Source organism: Chionomys nivalis, chromosome 16 (assembly GCF_950005125.1).
Source record: "Chionomys nivalis chromosome 16, mChiNiv1.1, whole genome shotgun sequence".
In the NCBI taxonomy this organism is placed as follows: domain Eukaryota; kingdom Metazoa; phylum Chordata; class Mammalia; order Rodentia; family Cricetidae; genus Chionomys; species Chionomys nivalis.
Genome location: NC_080101.1, coordinates 60,817,098 through 60,837,919, shown reverse-complemented (window position 1 = coordinate 60,837,919; position 20,822 = coordinate 60,817,098). Strand labels below are relative to the sequence as shown.

Sequence of the window (20,822 nt, the reverse complement as noted above, 5' to 3'; positions counted from 1 at the left end):
CAAACCACGCCCACTCCCTCCCCCATCCCCTGAGGCAGGCTGATCTTCAGCTTCTGGCCTGAGCTCGCTCTCTTTTTCCATCTTCCTCTCGGAGAGGCAGCTTCACTTCTGCCTCTCTCCCCACTTCTCCGCTTCCCCCCTTCTCTGTCTCTTTCTCCTCCTCTCTCTCTCTCTCTCTCTCTCTCTCTCTCTCTCTCTCTCTCTCTCTCCTCCCCTTCACCCTTCACCCTCCACACCCCCCTGAATAAATATTCAACCTCACTCTGCATGTCGTGTCTATCCATGTCTCTGTCTCCTGCCCGCCCGCCATGTGTCTCCCTGCCTGGGACCAGCCACTGCTGGAGCACTGGCAGCCATCTCTGGCTACTCCCAGAGCCCACTGCCTGCTGCCACATGGCCCACTACCACCATTTGGGACCTACAGCATTTCTGCTGCCTACTGTCGTTGGGGATCTTGCAGCATTTTTTCAAAAAAAAATTATAAAACTCAGGAACTACATGTTTTTAAAAAAATAAAAGACGTAGAAAACCTAAATTTCAAATACTGTATTTTATTCAATGCAAAGCATTTAAAATAACATTTCTACATATAATCAAGATGCAATTATTAATGAGCTATTTTACAGTTTTGTTCACCAAGTCTTTGAAATCCAATGTGTATTTTACACTGAGAGTGCCTCTTAGATCAGCTGTAACTATCGGCCCAGTGCTGGGCACAGCGATAGGAGCCCCGTAATTCCTGGGCTTTGGAGACTAAAGACAGAGGAGTGAAGTTCAATGTCAGCCTGAGGTATAAAGTGAACTCGTGTGCTACATGGTGAGGCTGTGTCTCAAAATCTCAGAGAGATAGAAAGAAGCGAGGGAGGTGGAAAGACAGGACAGATACAAACACTGCCCCATAGACAGACTTTACAAATTTAACTGCTGAAAAGGCAGAACTAAGGTGCTGAAATACTTCAATGTTTCTAATAAATGCGTTGAGAAATTTTTTTTAATTAAATTAACTAAAATTAAGCATAATTAAAATTCACTCGCCTTACAAGTTTCACAAGTCTGGTGGGGGCTTTGTGCCTCCCCTCCCCTTCCCCGCAGCTAGCTGCACTCAGCGGGCATGTGGGTGGTGTGTGGGCCAGGACACCGCATCAGCCTCCCTTGTCTTGGGCATCACTGACCAGAGCTGTCTCGCCTTCAGTGTCTAACACTGTTGCTGCGCCACAGGCTTGGCCCGATTTCAGGACTGCTTAGGGACAGAAGGCCCAATCCGTCGTCTGTCAGCTGCTGAGCACTGAGTCAATGTTAAAAGACTTGCCTAGGGTACATGAGAGATTTTGAAGAGTCCTGAAAGCACACTATTTAAAGCAGTCTCATCCCTCACCCTACCACAGTCCAACAGGGGAATGCACTCAGGTTAAGTGTTGAAAGAGAACATGGAAAATGCCATGACAGAAAGCTGAGTGCTATAAAAGCAAGAATATAGTCTGGAAATTTTGTTTTTAAAGTTTCCCAAGATGGAATATTTTAGCCAGAATTCAAAGAATGAGGAAAATTTGGTGCATGTGTTGTACAGGGCAGGAAAAATGCCAAGAGAAAGAACAAGTGCCAAACACCTGCAGCAGAATGGGACCACTGAGCCAGAACAAGGGCTCACGGTGCATCCGAAAACCTCACATTGTGGTGCTTGTCATTTTACTGTCTGATATGGCATGCGTGATACCTACGTTTATAATTTATCTTCATTTAACCATAATTATGAGCAAAATTTTACTCCACATATATTTTTAATTGCCAGTATCTTCGTATTTTTATGAGGCACATGCGGTGAAGCATTGTTTCATTTTGTTAGTGCACAGAAGAGCACACAACAGGAAGCAATTCCCAGGAAGCCTAAGCAGCAGCAGCATGGCGGCCTGTGTTCACTTGGCTTTCTAAGTGGCTGAATCACCCAGGAGAACCCTGGTGAGCAGGCTAAACTGCTTGTGCAGCCAGACATTTGGGGCGATGCATGCATTGCCCCCACTCAAAGCTCAACCTGCATAATAAATGTTAATTAAAGCTCTGTGAAGATTTCCAACCCTGAGACTCAATTGAAACTGTATATATAGACTCACTAAGGACTTCTCTTCAGATCTGTTCTAGAAGCATATTTACATTTACTATGGGTGACCTGGATGGACACAGCCTTGTATTTGCATAGACATCGCCCCCAGTTACCCTAGGTATCGCTCGAGGATGATTTAAGCTGGAATATGTATTAAATATCAGTAGAATCAGTTTTCTTTCAATAAATATACACAAAGAATCAACTAAATTCTAAATACTAAAATACAGTAGAGAATAAAGCAGATAGCCCCCACTCCATCAGTCTGGAAGGGTCTTCTATGATGCCACCAGCCCCTTTCCATGCTTGACATGTCTACACATGACTTAACTGCTTTGTAAAAGACAGCGATTCATAAAACAGGTCACTGCTATCTTCTAGGCTTTGCAAAAGCATTTATGTCTTATGTGTAGTTCCATAATTTAGGCGTCAGAGGTTCCCATTTTGGCTTAAGTGGCCCAAGCTGCCAGCTGCTGGAAGTCATCATCGTCCTCTGTCCTCCTGGACGACGCTGGAACACAAAAGTGAGGAGACCAGTCATCAGCGTCACTTATACTGCACATGGGAATGGGTAGGAATGGCATACTAGATGTGTTTATTTATACAGGTCAGGTATAAGGAGGCACTGGAAGCAGCAGCCTGCCTACTGCTCTGAGAACCTACGTGGGTGCGGGTTGTGGGGTGTGCACACACCTGCTCGAGATCGGTGTACACTGGAGGGCATGCTGGGCTTCCTACTGGGCTGTGAGGGGAGGGAAGAGGCCGGCACATTCGGAAGCTGCATCTTTGTCATCTTCTTATTTAATTCTTCCTGCTCCAGTTCCTCAAGTTCTGCCAACAGCTCATCCTGAACACAGAGGAGAGAATTACGGAGTTAGTGTTACAGGAGGTGGCTTCCCTAAACACAGCAAAGAGAACATCTGCCACCCAACTGATGTGTGCTAACCCAGTGGAACGGAATATTTATTATTTTAAAATTAAGCAACACTGAGCAATGATTGGAAATGAATACTTCGGGTTGTACAAATTTGTTGTAGTTAATCTTATAATACTTCAGTAAACAGCCATTCAAGTAATTTGGGCTGAATATATAATCTCCTCTGGTTCTGGAAATTTACACCTTGACTGTCATTTTTTCAGTATGTTCTTTTTCTTTCTCTCCAGTTGAGAATCTCTGCAATTTTAATTAGAGGAAATAAATATTTTCAGTTGAGTTAATACTATTGAAAATAAAACAAGCATAGAAAATATATTGCACAGAAATTAAAAAAAAATACCATAGATCCTCTATCAGATCATTAAGGCCAATATAAATTGTGTTTAGGTGATTTTGTTCACAGTGCTGGGGATGGAACAGCAGTGTCTGCTCATGCTACGCAAGTGCCGTGCCACTAGATTACACCCAGCCCATGTGTTTGTGTGAGGGAATATTAGTATAATGGATTTTTCCTTTACAGTGGGCTCAGAAAGTCTGGCTTAATCAAACTATCCTCCACCCAACACCTATAAAAAAAAAAAAGAAAAACTCCCATCATCTTGAGGTCTTAAGGATATCGGTCACCTCCTGCCTAATCTGAGATAGTTCACACCTGCCTAATCTGAGATAGCTCACTCCTACCTAATCTGAGATAGCTCACACTTACCTATTTGTAGTAGCTCACACTTGCCTAATTTGAGATAGCTCACACCTGCCTAATCTGTGATAGATAGCTCACACCTGCCTAATCTGTGATAGATAGCTCACACCTGCCTAATCTGAGATAGCTCACACCTGCCTAATCTGAGATAGATAGCTCACACCTGCCTAATCTGAGATAGATAGCTCACACCTGCCTAATCTGAGATAGCTCACTCCTGCCTAATCTGAGATAGCTCACTCCTGCCTAATCTGAGATAGCTCACTCCTGCCTAATCTGAGATAGATAGCTCACACCTGCCTAATCTGAGATAGATAGCTCACACCTACCTAATCTGGGATAGCTCACACCTGCCTAATCTGAGATATCTCACACCTGCCGAACTTGGGAATTCCTCCAGCATACATCAGCTCCCGCAGAAGTGAGTGGCAGTCTAAACAAAACATTAGACTTCAGAGGCTGTCATGAGGAGAAATGATTAGATGACAGAAAGGGGCGAGCTCGGTCTGACCTTAGGTGGGACCATGTTTACTCACAGCAAAGGGGCATCTTGTCACCCATGTGTGTAACGGGAGCAGGGATGACTACCACCCATACATTACATTCCCTCTCGGCATCCACTAGGGAACCTGGGAGGTGCAGTCGTTCAGCAGGGAGCTATCAGAGAAGGTCTAGCCTACCTGTGTATTCATCCAATTAGACTCTATTCACCCATCATTCAACAAGGTTATTGAGAACTCATTACTGGGCAGTGCCGGGGTAAATCAGCACGCCCTACATCCAGGGGCCGTGCTCGAATCAGTGCACATGTACATGGATCCATATTCGGTTGTTCTGCTGCTGTTGGTTTAAGACAAGGCCTCTCTATGTATCTCAGGCTGGCTTTGAATTCACCATGTGACCCAAGGTTAACCTTGAACTCACAATTCTCATGTTCTTCTACATAGGGCCAGACAGTAGTAGGCTTTGCAGGCCAGATATTTTCCTGTTGCAGGCTCTTCTTTCTTATTTTCTACAGTTCCAGAGAGTTGAAAGCATTTTTGCCTTGAGAGCTACACAAGAACAGGCCATGACTGATCTGACCTACAGGTCAACTCCTTATGTGTATGAGTGTTCTGCCTGCATGTCTGTAGCATATCATATGTGTGTCTGGTGCCCACGGAGATCAGAAGAGGGCATCAGATCCCACAGAACTGGCAGTATGGATGATTTTGGTCCCTGCTGTGAATGCTGGGAGCAGAACCTAAGTCTTCTGCAAAGGCAACAAGTGCTCTTAACCTCTGAGCCAACCCTCCAGCCCCACTCCCACAGCAGTTTGGAACATTGCTAGCAGCAAACTGTCACTTCCTAAAACTCTATGGGCCACATTGTCGCTTGTGACTCATCATCTGTCCTATCACATAGAAACAGAAAGCTGTGCTATTCCGTCCCTTGGGAATGTGCCTAAGAATGTCCTCATCCTGGGCCCGTGTAACTTGAATGGAACTACTGAAATTTCCACTGTGAGCACCACCACTGTAGCTACAGCCTTCCCGGGCTGCGGGACTGATTGATATGAACAGAACGGGAGTGTTTGATAGACTGAGGGATGAGCGGAGCAGCCTAACTCCTAACTTAGCAGCCACAGAGCAGGACATCTGCTGTTACAGAGCGACACCGTCTGCTCTGTGGGCAGATGTGAGAGCACATGATCCCTCATAATGAGACTATTTATACTCCAACCATTAAACATCACTAACTCCATATAACCGTGCTGTTTTCTTTTTCCTTCTTATCTAAAAACCTAATTAAGAAGCCGTTTGCCAAACCATAGTCATCTTTCCTTGAAATCAGCTACTAACACCTCATTTTCCGCCTGGAAAATGATACTTCCCATAAATATCATTGATTTGTTAAGCAATAAACATTGTCTGCCATATGTGACAGGAAGCTGCCCTCGAGAGCAGCCACAGTGCCACGTTCTTTAGGATCGTACCTACCTCATCAAAGCCATCGGCAAACTGAACCCTTTGAGAAAACACTTCTGAGATTTCCTGGGCAATGTCCTGCTGCTCGGTGATATCTTGCATCAAGTCATCAATTTTGTTCAGATCCCTGGGGAACATTTATTTGGAATTTTAGTTTCATCTTACAATTATGAATTTAGACTTAATTCCATATGAAAACAAGCTCATTTCAGATATACTCTTTAGTTACATCAGCACCATAACAAAAATTCCTGGTTCAACATTCATCAATTAAGAAAAATAGTAATTGGAGTGTCAAAAAATCAGTAACCCTAGACAATCACATGTATTTTCAATATTACCTTCTACCTTCGAAAATCACTTGAAACAGAAGAGTTTGGGACGTGCATCTGGTAGAGAGTGTGCAGTACCCCTGTGTGGGTACCCCTTAATTCACTTGAGAACCACCATGACTGAGACAGCACAGCAGTTCTCACAGCCAAACCTGAAGCAGCTCTGTAGAGAAACTAAACTTTGGGACTGGAGAGTCACTTTCTATAACACAGTAGCTCTGAAATGCTGACTCCGTGAGGGTTTCCGTTGCAGAAACAAGTGGGGGAGGGGCGCTGAAACAGTAGGATTTGACCCAGCACACCCTCAGGGAAGCTACAACCTCAGCCAACAGCGCAGGAGCAAGCAAGTCCTAAGACAGCTGCTTCACAGTTAGTCTCCGAGGTCTCCAGGCCAGGCTCTAACTTGCTTTTGTAGCCCTGTTTCTGAATCTTTCCTCCGGCTCAGAAAGCAGGCCAAGCGGATTAGACAGAAGAGCAGTGAGTGTCCTTCATTATGAATACCCTCACCACTGAAAGGCTGAGCCCAGGACTCCCCCATCTTTTCAGTTCCTCAGACTCCACTACTACAGAACTGAGAATTTTGGCATGTTTTCATAGGTGATGGAAAGGAACTCTGCTATCATTTTCCTCCAACCCGTTATGCTCAGTCCGCATTAGAGCTGTAGCCAATGTGTTTACTAAAGGGAGTACAGAACATGTATGACCAAAGTCTGGGGCTGAGACTAAACCTCTCTCCGAAGAGCACTGTTGTTTCATGCTACTAAGGGACTTGGAGGTAAAGCCCGGCTTTGCAATCCACTTCAGCACTCAGTTTTCCACCGTGGGGTACTGGGAGTCCCACCGTTAGGTACTGGGAGTTCCATCATGGGTACTGGGAGTCCCACCGTGGGGTACTGGGAGTCCCATCATGGGTACTGGGAGTCCCAACGTGCACATAATGAACTCTGAAGTGCCAGGATGGCAGCTGGTTGATGAGTTACTAAGGCAAGAAGATGGCCTCAAAGAAGTCTTCATAACCCCAACCACTACCTTTGCCTCTTCTCGCCCTCTGGAACCGAGTCTGTATCTCAGCACTCACTACTCTACTGTCACTGTCCCTCAGCAGCAGAGGATCAGGTCCCAGGTCTGCATTGCCCACAGTGAACATAGACCAGGGTACCTTACCACATCTCAGAGACTGACTGCTCAGTGCTTGCTTGCAGCAGGAACTGTGCTATGTCTAGCATCTCACTGAACTTCTCAACAAGCAGAAGTAAGAAAGAAATGACAGGCGAGGAAACTGAGTCAGGGAGAGATAGAAAGTCATTTGCCAGGGTACAGTCAACTTTGGGAATGGAATTACAGCCAGAAAACTATAAACCCTGGTCCCAGAAACTAATACTTTATGTCAGGGGCTTTCAAATAGTTGGTGATGTCCGTCTTGGCCTGGGGAACTCGGTTAAAACAGAAGTTCTACCCGCCAGCTAAATTCAAGGAGGCTGGGTGTCTGCATGTTCTTGAATAGCTTTTATCTAGATGATTCTCATAGACACCAAAGAATGGCAACCACTATTCTACAGTTCTAACACCTTCACTGACCTTAGAATCCTAGAATTACAGTTTTTACAGATAGAATTTCATAAAGGAACTGAGAAATAGTGAAAACAAAATTCTATAAGTTTTTCCTTTGTTTTTATTTTGCTACTGAAAATTCAAAACTACTTCTGAGAGAGCATTCCATTCAATACCAGAATCGTCATACGGTTTCACAGGCTCTCCCCAACATTAAGGACAAGGAGTCTGGGTCACTCACATGTTTTCATGAACAGCTTTCATTGCCTTGGCTGCAAAGCCCATATTCCGTAAGACCTCAGTGTTGGTGTGCGAGTTCTCTAGCGCTTCCCGCTGGAACTCAATGGTGGACAGGGTGCCATCAACCTGCGAGAGCTGCTTCTCAAACCTCTTCTTCCTTTTCAACGCCTGCAAGGCAGCTAAACAAGGAAGAAACCGGTGTTTGTATCAGAAGAAACAGCTACACTTAAGAGGCTCAGACCATGCATGGACCCAGAACTGCTGAAACCTGAGGACCGATAGCCATTAAACAGCCCCGAGACACAGGGATCATCTGTCTCTCCATCTCTACACCAGCTATTCTCTCAAAACACTCGGTTATTCTTTCTTCCAAAGACCTGGCGAGTGTAAGAGGACGGAAAGTCAACTTGCATAGTCACAAAATACGCCACAGAAATATGTATGTTCATGTCGTATAGGGGGTAAAGGTTAAGTATATTAAGAAAAGCCATACCAAAAAAAAAAATCAATCTTTACAAGAGGCAAAGACCTTAACGGCTGTCAAATCTAGCCTCCTTTCTTGAAGGCAAATTTACTAAAACTCAAAGAAACGCAGTGACTTGCTAAAGACAGCCAGTTTAAGGCAGCTAGAACTTAAAGTCCTGAGCTGAGCATCTTGATTTGAAGGGAGATGGCCCTTAGGTTGATGTCCCGAAATCAGTGCACCTGGAGTCCTGCTCCAGGGCCTGATGGCGCTCCGCTGAGAGGGCAGAGCACTGCTTCTGAGAAACAAGATCTGAATAATCCTCCCCCTGGCCAGTTACTTGTTCCACCTGGAAGCCACAAAACCCAGAGTCTTTTTGACTGTGGCACCCTGTGAGATAGCTTCCAAAAGGGCTCACAACATCCAGGTTGGCAAGACATTTGGGGGAAATCCAAGAAGAGAACAGTAGAAGTGTGTTATAATATGTACAATATATAATATACAGACAAAAGATAACCAAACAGATTTGGCAAAGGAAGTCAAGTAGTTTGTGAATTCAGAAGGAAGCAGGCAAATTATCACAACAAATCTCTGGGGAAACCTCCCAGTCTGTGCTGGTCACAGGCTTCTCTGCCGATCCAGTGGATTCCTCTATTTATTCCATTGTGCCCAGACTCTCATGCAACCATTGCCTCTTGGTAGTTCTTACTAGTGATTGATGGAGCTCTATCCTTCCCAAGTGCCTGCTGGGCAGCCACCACCATAAATGACACAGTAACTGCCTGAAGCGGGGACTTGACAGAAAACAAATGTTTATTTAATAAGACCCTCCACCCTGGGAAGACAACAGAATCCAAGGCAGAGATCCAAAAAAATGATAAAGGATCATGCACACCCCACCCCGTGCCACCTTGGTGTCAACACTAAGGTACTGTGGTATGGTTTGTGATTCCTCAGATGGTACAAAGAAATATTAATCCAAATGCAATGGCAAGCTGTGATGTATTAGGAGAAGGAAGAGTCAAGTGAACCATGGAAAAAAAATCTAAGAAGCAAATGAAAAGACTCAGGACTGCAAAAGCCAGCACCCATGTTGACAGAAATGAAGAGACTCAGGACTGCAGAAGCCAGCACCCATGTTGGTAGAATACAGAAGAGATTTGCAGTGACTTTATTTGTGGGGATAGGCAGCTATTTTGTGAAAGATTCATGGACAGCAAAAATTTTTTGAAAACCCATATAAAAATACCCTATCCTATTTTTATCCCTTTTCCCTGAAATCCCATTTTACTTTATTTAAAATTAGTATTTTGAAATTCTTTTTATTATAATCTGTCTGCAATAATTTTATGTAAATCTCTATTTCAAACACGGTTTGTTAGCTTGCTTGCTTGTCTTTGAGACAGGATTTCATTATGTAGTTCAGGCAGGATTCAAACTCATGAATGCCTTGCCTCACTCAACTTCCAAAGTCCTAGAATTTCAGGTATGCACTAGCATGCCTAACTCAAAAATAGGATATTTGGGGTTTTTTTTTTTAATGCTAAAAGATTTTCCACATGGTTATACATGTGAAGTCTATCTCCAGAGTGAATTCTTTAGAACATCATGGCAACAGGAACTGCTGAAGACTTTGAACAATACTTAAATGAATATATGCATTAGAATTCTTTCCAGTATAAATCTGTGCATGAGTTACAGAAACTGGATGTGCTGAAGACTTTCCCACATTACAGACACTGTGTGAGATCTTTATGCTTGTTAAAAGGACAGGAACAAAGAAATAGTTTATATACCATGTGTACATATAAAAGGTTTGTATCCAGTGTGAATGTTTTTACTCTTGGACCAAGTGAATCTAGTAAAGACTTTCTGACAATGGTTACACATATTAGGCTACTGACTAGTGTGAAGAGTTTCATGTCTGTTATGAACACAAGAGCAGCTGCAGGCTTTTTCACAATTCTTATGTGCATAAGGCTTTACTTTCAAGTGAGCTATTTTATGCCTGTCTACAGAATGAACAGTTTCCACATCTTTTCACATGAAGAGTTCCTCTCCAGTGTCATTGTTTTTCGTGAAAATCAGGACAAATTGAAGTGTTGAAAGGTTTCCTGTAAGGTTTACGTGCAAAAAAAAAAAACATTCTCTCCAATTTGAACCTTTTCATGGATGTTCATCTGACTGGAGTGGGTAAATGATTTCCCACAATGCACACATGCATAGCACTTCTCTTCAGTATGATCTCTTTCATGAACCTTCATGAATAGAAATTGGTGAAGGGTTTTACACAATACTTAAATGAATAAGGCTTCTCTAAAGTGTGACTTCATTCATGTCTGTTATGACTACTGAGGTCACTGAGGCTTTTCCAAGATGTTTACATGCTCAAGACTTTTCTCCCATGTGAATCTTTACATGAATGTTCAGGTGACTGGAGCAGGTAAACACTTTTTCACACTGCTTAAATGTATTAGAATTCTCTTTAATGTGAACTCTTTTCAAGAGTCTTACAAGAACTGAAACTGGTATAGGCTTTTTCACAATGCCTACATGAAAAAGGTTTCTCTGCAGTGTGACTCCTTCCATGACTGTTACAACTACTGGTGTTGTTGAATGATTTTCCACAAAGCTTAGATACATAAGGCTTTTGTCAGTATGAATTATTTCATGGATGTTCAGATGCCTACACCAGAAACAGTTTTTTTTTTTTTTTTTTTTTTTTTTTTTTTTTTTGGTTTTTTGAGACAGGGTTTCTCTGTGGTTTTGGAGCCTGTCCTGGAACTAGCTCTGTAGACCAGGCTGGTCTCGAACTCACAGAGATCCACCTGCCTCTGCCTCCCAAGTGCTGGGATTAAAGGCGTGCGCCACCACCGCCCGGCTTCAGAAACAGTTCTTCCACAATGTTTGCATGTATAAGTCTTCTGCTTCTCTGTAGTGTGGCTCCTTTCATGTCTGTTACACCTACTGGATTTGTTGAGGCTTTTCCACAATGCTCATGCATAAGCTTTCTCTGCTGTGTGGCTCCTTTCACGTCTGTTACAATTACTGGAGTGGTTGAAGGCTTTTCCACAATGCTTACATGGAGAAGGTTTTTTTCCAGTGTGAATTATTTCATGCATATTCAGAATCCTGGGACAGAAAAGGGCTTTTCTACAATGCTTGCATGTATAATTTCTCTCTGCTGTGTGCATTCTTTCATGAAAGTTACAAGCACCGGAATTGGTGTGTGCTTTTCCACAATGCTTACATGCATAAGTTTTCTCTCCAGTGTGAATTCTTTCATGAGTGTTTCGATAAGAAAAACTGGTGACTTTTTTCCACAATGCTTACATGCATAAGCTTTCTCTGCAGTGTGCCTCCTTTCATGTCTGTTACAACTACTGCGATTGTTGAAGGCTTTTCCACAATGCTTACATGCATAAGGCTTTTTTCCAGTGTGGATTATTTCATGGATATTCAGATTACTGGAACAAAAAAAGGCTTTTCCACAATGCTTACATGCATAAGGTTTCTCTGTAGTGTGACTTCTTGCATGTCTATAACAACTACAAGGCTGGCTGAAGGTTTTTCCACAATGCTTACATGTATAAGGTTTCTCTACTGTGTGCCCCCTTTCCTGTATGTTATGACTACTGTGATTGTTGAAGGCTTTTCCACAATGCTTACATGCAGGTTTCTCTCCAGTGTGGCTCCTTTCATGAATGTTTCGATAAGAAGAACAGGTGAAGTTTTTTCCACAATGCTTGCAAGCATAGGGCTTTTGTCCAATGTAACTGCTTTCGTGACTGTTATGATGATTGAATTGGGTGAAGGCTTTTCCAAAATGTATAGAAGCATATGGCTTCTCTCCTTTGTGAGTTACTTTATGTTTCTCAAAGCATGTTGCATATTTAAATGTTTTGCCACATTGCCGACAAATATACCTCTTCTCTTCAATATGACTTTTTTCATAGTTGGTAAGCTCATTGGAATCAATGAAGGATTCTTCACAGAGACTACATCCATATTGTTTCACTTCTTTATTGGTTTGTTCATCATTCTGGCCATGTGTGTATCTCATGAAGACATCCTCATTGAGTTTATCTCCAGTGTGAGTTCTCTCCTGAGGCTGATCAAACAGAGACTCTTACAGGCTTCATCACATTGTTGTTTTTCCCTGGGTTTCTCTTCAGGAGAAGTTTCAAATACCTGAAGTGATTCAGAATAACTGATATCTTTCCAATGTTTCTGAAGTTTAAAAGCTTTTGCCACAGCTCGCTTATACAGTGGTGGTGTCCCTCTACCCTCTTCTCTGAGATATCCATGTAAGGATAAATTATCAATAATGTTTGTTACAGGCAATGGAGTCTCATGAGCTCTTACTCTGGAAGACATATCTATTGATCACACTCTCTGGAATAGGTTGCTGGTTTTTATCACACTCATTATGACATTCATTTACATGCTCTTTCTCAGTCCTCTGAGATCTCAGTCCTCTGAGATCTCAGTCCTGCTGAGATCTTTCTAGTTCTCTTCAATATTTTCTTCTAGTGCTTTTTCTATGGAGATCAGGTTAGAAAATGTTTCCTTCATCACATCTCTGTAGAGATTCTTTTGACTAGAATCCAACACAGCCCACTCTTCTAAGGCGAAGTTCACTGCCACATCCTCAGTATTTACTGGCTCCATTTCATACTTCTGATGTGTCTCAGTTTCCTCCCGAGAGGCCTGGGATACTTGTTTTAAGTAGCATATAATTGACAGTTTATTCAATAGTCACTATTTTAATACATATTTTTGTCTCATTTACTGTAATAACTTTTTGGTTTATGGATATGATATTTTATGCATTTTCTGACTACTATACTCTTTGTCCTCTTTTTCCCTTTATGTGAGATGATAAATACCTTTGTTCATTTTTACTTTGATTACTTGTATATACTACATTTTTTCCTCAGATGCATATATTTGTATTTACATGTAGTGTATTTGTGGAGTTTTATAACCCGTTTGAAAATTAATTTAAAAAGTAAAATAAAAGGAACTAACAATCACTGATTATTAATATCCCTTAATATAAATGGATTCGACTCACCTAAAAAAAAGACACAGGCTAAGGCCAGGTGGTGGTAGTATATTCCTTTAATCCCAGCAATCAGGAGGCAGAGGCAGGTGGATCTCTGTGAGTTCAAGGCCAACCTGGTCTATAAGAGCTAGTTCCAAGACAGGCTCCAAAGCTACAGAAAAACCTTGTCTCGGGGGAGAAAAAAAAGACACTGGCTAACAGATTGGATACAAAAACAGAATCCATCCCTCTGCTGCATACAAGAAACACACCTCAACCTCAAAGACAGACATCACTGCAAAGTAAAGGGCTGGGAAAAGATTTTCCAATCAAATGGACCTAAAAAACAAGCTGATGTAGCTATCCTAATATCTAACAAAATAGGCTTCAAACTAAAATCAATCAAGAGACAAAGAAGGACATCTCATATTAGTCACAGGAAAAATCCATCAAGAGGAAATTTCAATACTGAACATCTATGCCCCCAAATATGAGGGTACCCTCATATGTAAACAGAAATAGTACTAAAGCTTAAATCACACATGAAACCCTACACACTAATAGTGGGAGACTTCAACACCCCATTCTCACCACTGGACAGGTCTGCCAGACAGAAAATTAACAGAGAAATAAGGAAACTAACAGATGTTATGACTCAAGTGAACATAACAGACATCTATATAACATTCTATCCAGACATAAAAAAATATACTTGCCGGGCGGTGGTGGCGCACACCTTTAATCCCAGCACTTGGGAGGCAGAGGCAGGCGGATCTCTGTGAGTTCGAGACCAGCCTGGTCTACAGAGCTAGTTCCAGGACAGGCTCCAAAACCACAGAGAAACCCTGTCTTGAAAAACCAAATATATATATATATATATATATATATATATATATATATATATATATATATATATTCTTCTCAACACCTCATGGAAACGTCTCAAAATTGACCACAAGCTTGGTATCAAAGTAAACCTCAACAGATACAAAAAAAATTGGAATAATTCCATGTATCTTATCGAATCATCATGGCTTAAAATTAGAATTTAACAGCAAAACTAAATTCAGAAAGCCCACAAACACATGGAAATTTAACATTGTTTACCTGAATCACCATTGGGTAAAGGAAGAAATAAAGGAAAAGATTAAAGACTTCCTAAAATTCAACAAAAATGACCACACAGCATACCTAAACTTATGGGACACAAAGAAAGTGGTGTTAAAAGGAAAGTTCATAGCACTAAATGCCTGTGTAAAGAAACTGAAAAAATTCCACACCAGTGAGGTAACAGCACACCTGAAAGCTCTAGAACAAAAGGAAGCAAACTCACCCAGGAGGACTAGAGGCCAGAAAATAATCAAATCGATAGCTGAAATCAAAAAAATAAAAACACAACAATACAAAGAATCAATGAGACAAAGAGGTGATTCTTTGAGAAAATCAACAAAATAGACAAACCTTTATTTACCCAAACTAATCAAAAGAAAATTGAAAATATCCAATTTTCACAGAGAAAATATCCAAATTAACAAAATCAGAAATGATGTAAAAACAGACACAGAGGAAATCCAGAGAATCATCATACCACACTTCAAAAACTTGTACTCCACAAAACTGGAAAACTTTAAGGAAATGGACAGTTTCCTAGATAAATATCACTTAACAAAATTAAATCAAGACCAGATAAGCAAATCAAATAGACCTATTTCCTAGGAAATAGAAACAATCATCAAAAGCCTCCCGACCAAAAGAAGTCCAGGACCAGATGGTTTCAGTGCAGAATTCTACAAGATTTTTAAAGAAGAACTAATACCAATACTCCTCAAATTGTTCCACACAAAAGAAACAGAAGGAACATTGCAAAACTTTTTTTACTAGGCTACAGTTACCCTGATACCCAAACCACACAAAGACACTGCTTAGAAAGAGAATTACAGACCAGTCTCACTCATGAACGTTGATGCAAAAATACTCAATAAAATACTGACAAACCGAATCCAAGAACACATCAGTAAAATCATCCACAATGATCAAGATGACTTCATCCCAGAGATGCAGGAGTGGTTCAACATACGAAAATCTGTCAGTAATCCACCATATAAGCAAACTGAAAGAAAAAAAACACTTGATCATCTCATTAGATGCTGAAAAAGTCTTTGACAAAATTCAAATGGATTAGAGATCTCAACATCAAATCCATCACACCAAACCTCATAAAAGAGAAAGTGGGAAGTACACCTAAATGCATTGGCACTTCCTAAATATAACCCCAGGAGAACAGACATTGAGAACAACAATTACTAAATGGAACCTCGTTAAATGGAGAAGCTTCTGTAAAGCAAAGAACATGGACAAGACAAAATGGCAGCCTACAGAATAGGAAAAGATCTTCACCAACCCCATATCAGACAGAGGTATGATCTCTAAAATATATAAAGAATTAAAGAAATCTGACATCAAAAGAACAAGTAACCCAATAAAAATTTGGAGTATAGACCTAAACTCTCAACACACAAATCTCAAAAGGCTGAAAGACACTTAAAGAAATGCTTAACATCCTTAGCCATCAGAGAAATGCAAATCAAAACAACTCTGAGATGCCATCTGTAAGAATGGCCAAGATCAAAAACACTGATGATAGAGAGAATGTGGGGTAAGAGGAACACTCCTCCATTGCTGGTGGGAATGCAAACTTGTACAGCCCCTTTGGAAATCAGTATGGCAATTTGTCAGAAAATTAGAAACAACCTACCTCAAGATCCAGCAATACTACTTTTGAGTATATACTCAAAGGAAGCTCATTCATACCACAAGGACATATGCTCAACTACGTTCATAGCAGCATTATTCATAATAGCCAGAACCTGGGAACAACCTAGATGCCCCTCAACTGAAGAATGGCTAAAGAAAATGTGGTGCATTTACACAATGGAGTACTACTCAGTGGGGGAAAAAGGCATCTTAAAATCTACAGGAATGGATGGAACTAGAAAAAGCCATATCGAGTGAGGTAACCCAGACCCAGAAAGACAGATATACCATGTACTCACTCATAAGTGACTTTTAGACATAAAACAAAGAAAAACTATCCACAGCCCTAGAGAACCTAGACAATAAAGAGGACCCTAAGAGAAACAGAGAGATATACATGGATCTAAATAGAAAGGAAAGACAAGATCTCCTGAGTAAATTGGGAGTGTGGGGGTCATGGGAGAGGGCAGAAGGGGAAAGGGGATGGAAAGATGTATAGCACACTAAAAACAATAAAAACGAGAGAAAAAAGAAAATTTATATGCATATGTTGTTTGGAAATTAGATTATCTTATCATCACAGTCTACAATATCTAAATAAAATAATCAAAAATTTTACTTCTATAATCTCATCATTTCTGAGGCTGAGGATCACAAATTTGAAGAAAGCCTAGGGCAAGATAGCCAGTTTCAAAACAGCCTGATCTATACAATGAGATCCTTTTGTTCATCAAAATACATTACTATTAATAACAGCAGTATTGTTAGTTCATTATTGCTAATCTTTTTATCCTTTTAATTTTAAAAGACTCTTCTTAATACTTGTATTAAACTTCACAATTTCAGTTATTTACACTAAATTATAGTGTTTATTCTTTCTTATTTTCTTATTATTGCTCCCTCTATCCCACATTGTTCTCATTCTTAGATTTAAAACATTTTTCTGGAGTGAGTCTTCTTTTGTTCAGGAAAGTGTTTTCACCCTCATACACAAACACACACACACACATACACACACAAACAAACAAACACTAACATATAAAGGTGGACACATAAATTCTCTGAATACCTACATGTCTAAAATGTCTTCAGATTACTGGGGACAGTGCTGTGTCGTCTGCTCCTTCCTCTTGCCCAGGAAGTTCCATACCATCCATTCCAGACGTGAAGACATGGCTGTAGCTCCTCTAGCTATAGTGTCTGGACACTCCCGTACTGGAGAACCAGTCTTCCTTCAGTTTGAGAAAATGGTTTTCTATTGCTTCTTTTGTTACTTCTTCTCCGTAATTTCTATGTACTCTTTTCTGAAATACTTACTTTTTAGCCATATCTTCTTTTTTAATTTTATTAGCTATATTTTTATTTTATTGGCTACATGTTTGCTCCCTTAGTGAACATTCTCTTTTTTGTCTCTCTGTTTCAAAATCCCTATAAGTCTAAAACTATCTTAATTAACATCTCTGCATTTTTGTTAGAAGTTCTAGGACTCCTTGACTTTGATTTCTAGATCTCTAATTTATCTTCAGCTATATTCATTTCTGCTGGGTTTTTTTTTAAGTATTTTGCTTGTTGTGGGATTAGTTTGTGTTTCAGTTTGGTAACTCTAACACTCAGTTCTCATCCACAATGAGTGTCTATAGATGTTTGAAAATGGCAACAGTAACATAGTTTATCAAAGTCTACAGCTTGCTTGGTGAGCTCATCCTTATGAGATTTCTCGGACAGACACAGACAGACACAACTCCGAACACTCCTTATTCCTCTAGTCTCGGACAGCTGTGTTGAGGCTGGTATCAATGTGCACTTCTGAAGTCCCTATCGCCTTTATGGAAAAGCTACAGATTTCTCTGAGTGCCTGAGAGGAACATATCCTGAGAGCCACTCATAGATGTGCTTTATGAATATTCATGGTGCATTCTGGTATCACTACCTCCTTGATAGCAGAACATCCCTTCTTTTTCTCAACATGCTTCCTAGCAGGAGACTTTCTGGTGCACCCAAGTTGGAAAGAAAGTGTTTGAGCTTTTTGAGATATTTTGATGTAGGATTCCCCTCTGTGTGCTGTGATTACCACTGATTAATAAAGAATCTGCTTTAGGCCTACAGCAGGGCAGAACAAAGCTAAGGGGGGACACGACAGCGAGACAATGGGACAGGACGGGAAACATTGCCCGTAGGCCACAAACCTCATGGTAAAATATAAACTAATAAAAGTAGGTTAACCAAAGATATAAGAGTTAGCTAATAATTATGTTTAAGTGATTGGCCAAGCAGTGATTTAAATAATAAAGTTTCTGAGTGATTATTTCGGGAGTGTGGGCAGCCCAGAAATGAACAAGTAGCCTCCCCCAACAGGATGCTGTGGGGCCCAAAATGGCCCTGAAATCCTGATCCTCCTGATTCTGCCTCCCAAGTCGTGATATTAATATATATTCCTTTAACACCTTTTATTCCCATCATTTCTTCTCTCTTGTGCCTATTGCTTGCTTTACTTATGATACTTTTCATTCATACAACTGCCTTCTCTCAAAATTCTTATCTTCTACAGGTTAACATTTGTAAGCTAAATACTAGCGAATAGTACACTTTGTGTGCTGTTACAGCTCCCAGAGAAGGCCATGGTCCTGTGGAGGAAGGGTCATGCTCTTCTTCCATGGCAGGACAAAATACACAGCTGGTAGTTCCTGCACTTGCTACTAAAGGCTTGCCTGTGGGTTTGCAAACACTGACATTCCTCCCTGCCCTCCCTGCTCCCATGCCCACCTGCCCAGCTGGAGGCCGAGGTATACTTGGGATCTGCTCTCTCTCTTCCTCTTCAGGTGCAAAACCCACAATTGGCACCTTGATAAAAAGCATCTACAATTTAATTACAAACTAGGTTTTATGTATGCAACCTGTCCTTTAGGAATATCTAAAATTATTTTTTTTTGTTAACTGATCTAAAGTCCTTTGTATAACATGACACTTAAGTAAGGATGAGCACATTAATGACCAGGTGGGAGGGGGGCTCTCGGTGCACAAGGAGAATGGCCCAGATGACACCCTCGTTTGTCACCATGAGTTCAGAACTACCGTTGGTCTATGACACTGGTCTGTGCTTATGTACAAAGTCTGTTCCACCCCACCTCACCTGTGCCTGATTATAAACCCTTTGAAAAAAGACCAAGCCCCTTATGAGCTATTGCCTTAGCACCTGCTCCAATTGTTGGTACATAATCAACCAAAAACACAACAAAAACTAAAAATTTTCTATGTATTTCAGTGTGGTAGTTTGAATAGAATGACCCCTTGGATTCATAGATTTGGATGCTTAGTAACCACACAGTAGAACTGTTTGAAAGGATTAGAAAGATTAAAAGGTGTGGGCTTGTTGGAGGAAGTGTATCACTGAGGGTTGACTTTGAGGTTTCAAAGGCCCACAACAGGCCCAGTTTCTCTCTCTTGGCCCGAGGATTGGGATATAAAACTCTCAGCTATTTCTCTAGCACCATACATGCTGCCATGTTCCCCATCAGGACAATAAAATGCTTTATCTTATAAAAGTGGCCTTAGTCATGGTGACTCTTCATAGCAAGAGAGTAGTAACTACAACAGCCAGACTGGGGTTAAGAAATTTATGAAATTTGTGTCATTAATCCTCAAGTACAAAGAGCAGGCAATATTATTAGCAATTTTACAGGAGGTGTAATGAATGGTGATATTGTGCTTGTGCTCTAACAAATAAAGCTTGCCTGAAGATCAGAGGATGGGGCTAGACACTAGTAAATCATAGCGGCCAGGCAGAGACCCAGTCACAAGCCAGATGCAGAGGAAGCAAGATGAGAATGCCTCACTGAGATATGGTGCCAAGCCACATGGCTAAACATAGATAAGAATTATGGATTAATTTTTAGTTGTTAGAGCTAGTCAAAATAAGCCTGAGCAATTTGTCAAACAGTATGTAACTAATATTAAGCCTCTGAGTGGTTATTTTAAAAGCAGCTATGGGATCAGGTGGGACAAGAAACTTCCACTTACAAATCGTACCCAACATTCAGCAACTACATCCACATAAAACCTGAGAGACCTTGGGAAGGAATTCTAGACACAAAAGAATAGAGTCAAGCACAGCTTCCGGGTAACAGCAATTTCTCCTGTGGGCTTTGTTGCTAGAGACAAGCAGAGGCACGGCTCCTTTAAGAGAGGCTTCCTGACTCAATGTAAGCAGCAAAAACCATGCTGCTCTAGCTCTGGCTGTCCTGGAACTTGCTTCATAGATGAGGTTGACCTCGAACTCACAGAGATCTTCCTGTCTCTGCCTCCCGAGTGCTTGGATTAAAGACATGCACCATCGCTGCCATGTGACACTTTTAAGAGGCCCTGCTACCAAACACTTAAATGCTGTTTATGAGCAGCTGACAACATGCTTATTGGTGGTGGCATGAACCTAGAAACTCCACAGAGTTATGGCAATAAACACAGCTCCTGCCAATACCTCCACCATGAAGCTAGACTCTTAGGAAGCCAAGAAATGGGGCAGAGCCAGCCTCCAAAGCCACTGTTTTAATCCTAGCCATGCTGCTTAGCAGATTAAAGACTCATGTGTGTGGCGGCATAAATGAATGCAGACAAGATTATAAAAATATATACAGCTTTAATAAGGAAATAGACTTACAGGACCACAGGTTCCCGCGGAGAACAGGAAAAGCAGAGCAAAAAAGGGGCTGCTGGGATCACACCCGGCAGATTTATCA

At 41.2% G+C, this 20,822-nt stretch overlaps 1 protein-coding gene across 1 annotated transcript in view; it reads right to left on the bottom strand.

The window, feature by feature from the left end:
- Positions 1 to 603: 603 nt before the first annotated feature.
- Positions 604 to 20,822, bottom strand: part of Chmp4c (charged multivesicular body protein 4C) — a 37,380-nt gene continuing 17,161 nt past the window's right edge. The window contains exons 2-5 of the mRNA XM_057790722.1: positions 7,827 to 8,004; positions 5,715 to 5,829; positions 2,792 to 2,945; positions 604 to 2,609 (exon numbers count right to left, since the gene is read on the bottom strand). Of these exons, the coding sequence (XP_057646705.1) occupies positions 2,548 to 2,609; positions 2,792 to 2,945; positions 5,715 to 5,829; positions 7,827 to 8,004 (509 nt within the window). The 3' untranslated portion in view covers positions 604 to 2,547. The remainder of the gene's footprint in view (positions 2,610 to 2,791; positions 2,946 to 5,714; positions 5,830 to 7,826; positions 8,005 to 20,822) is intronic.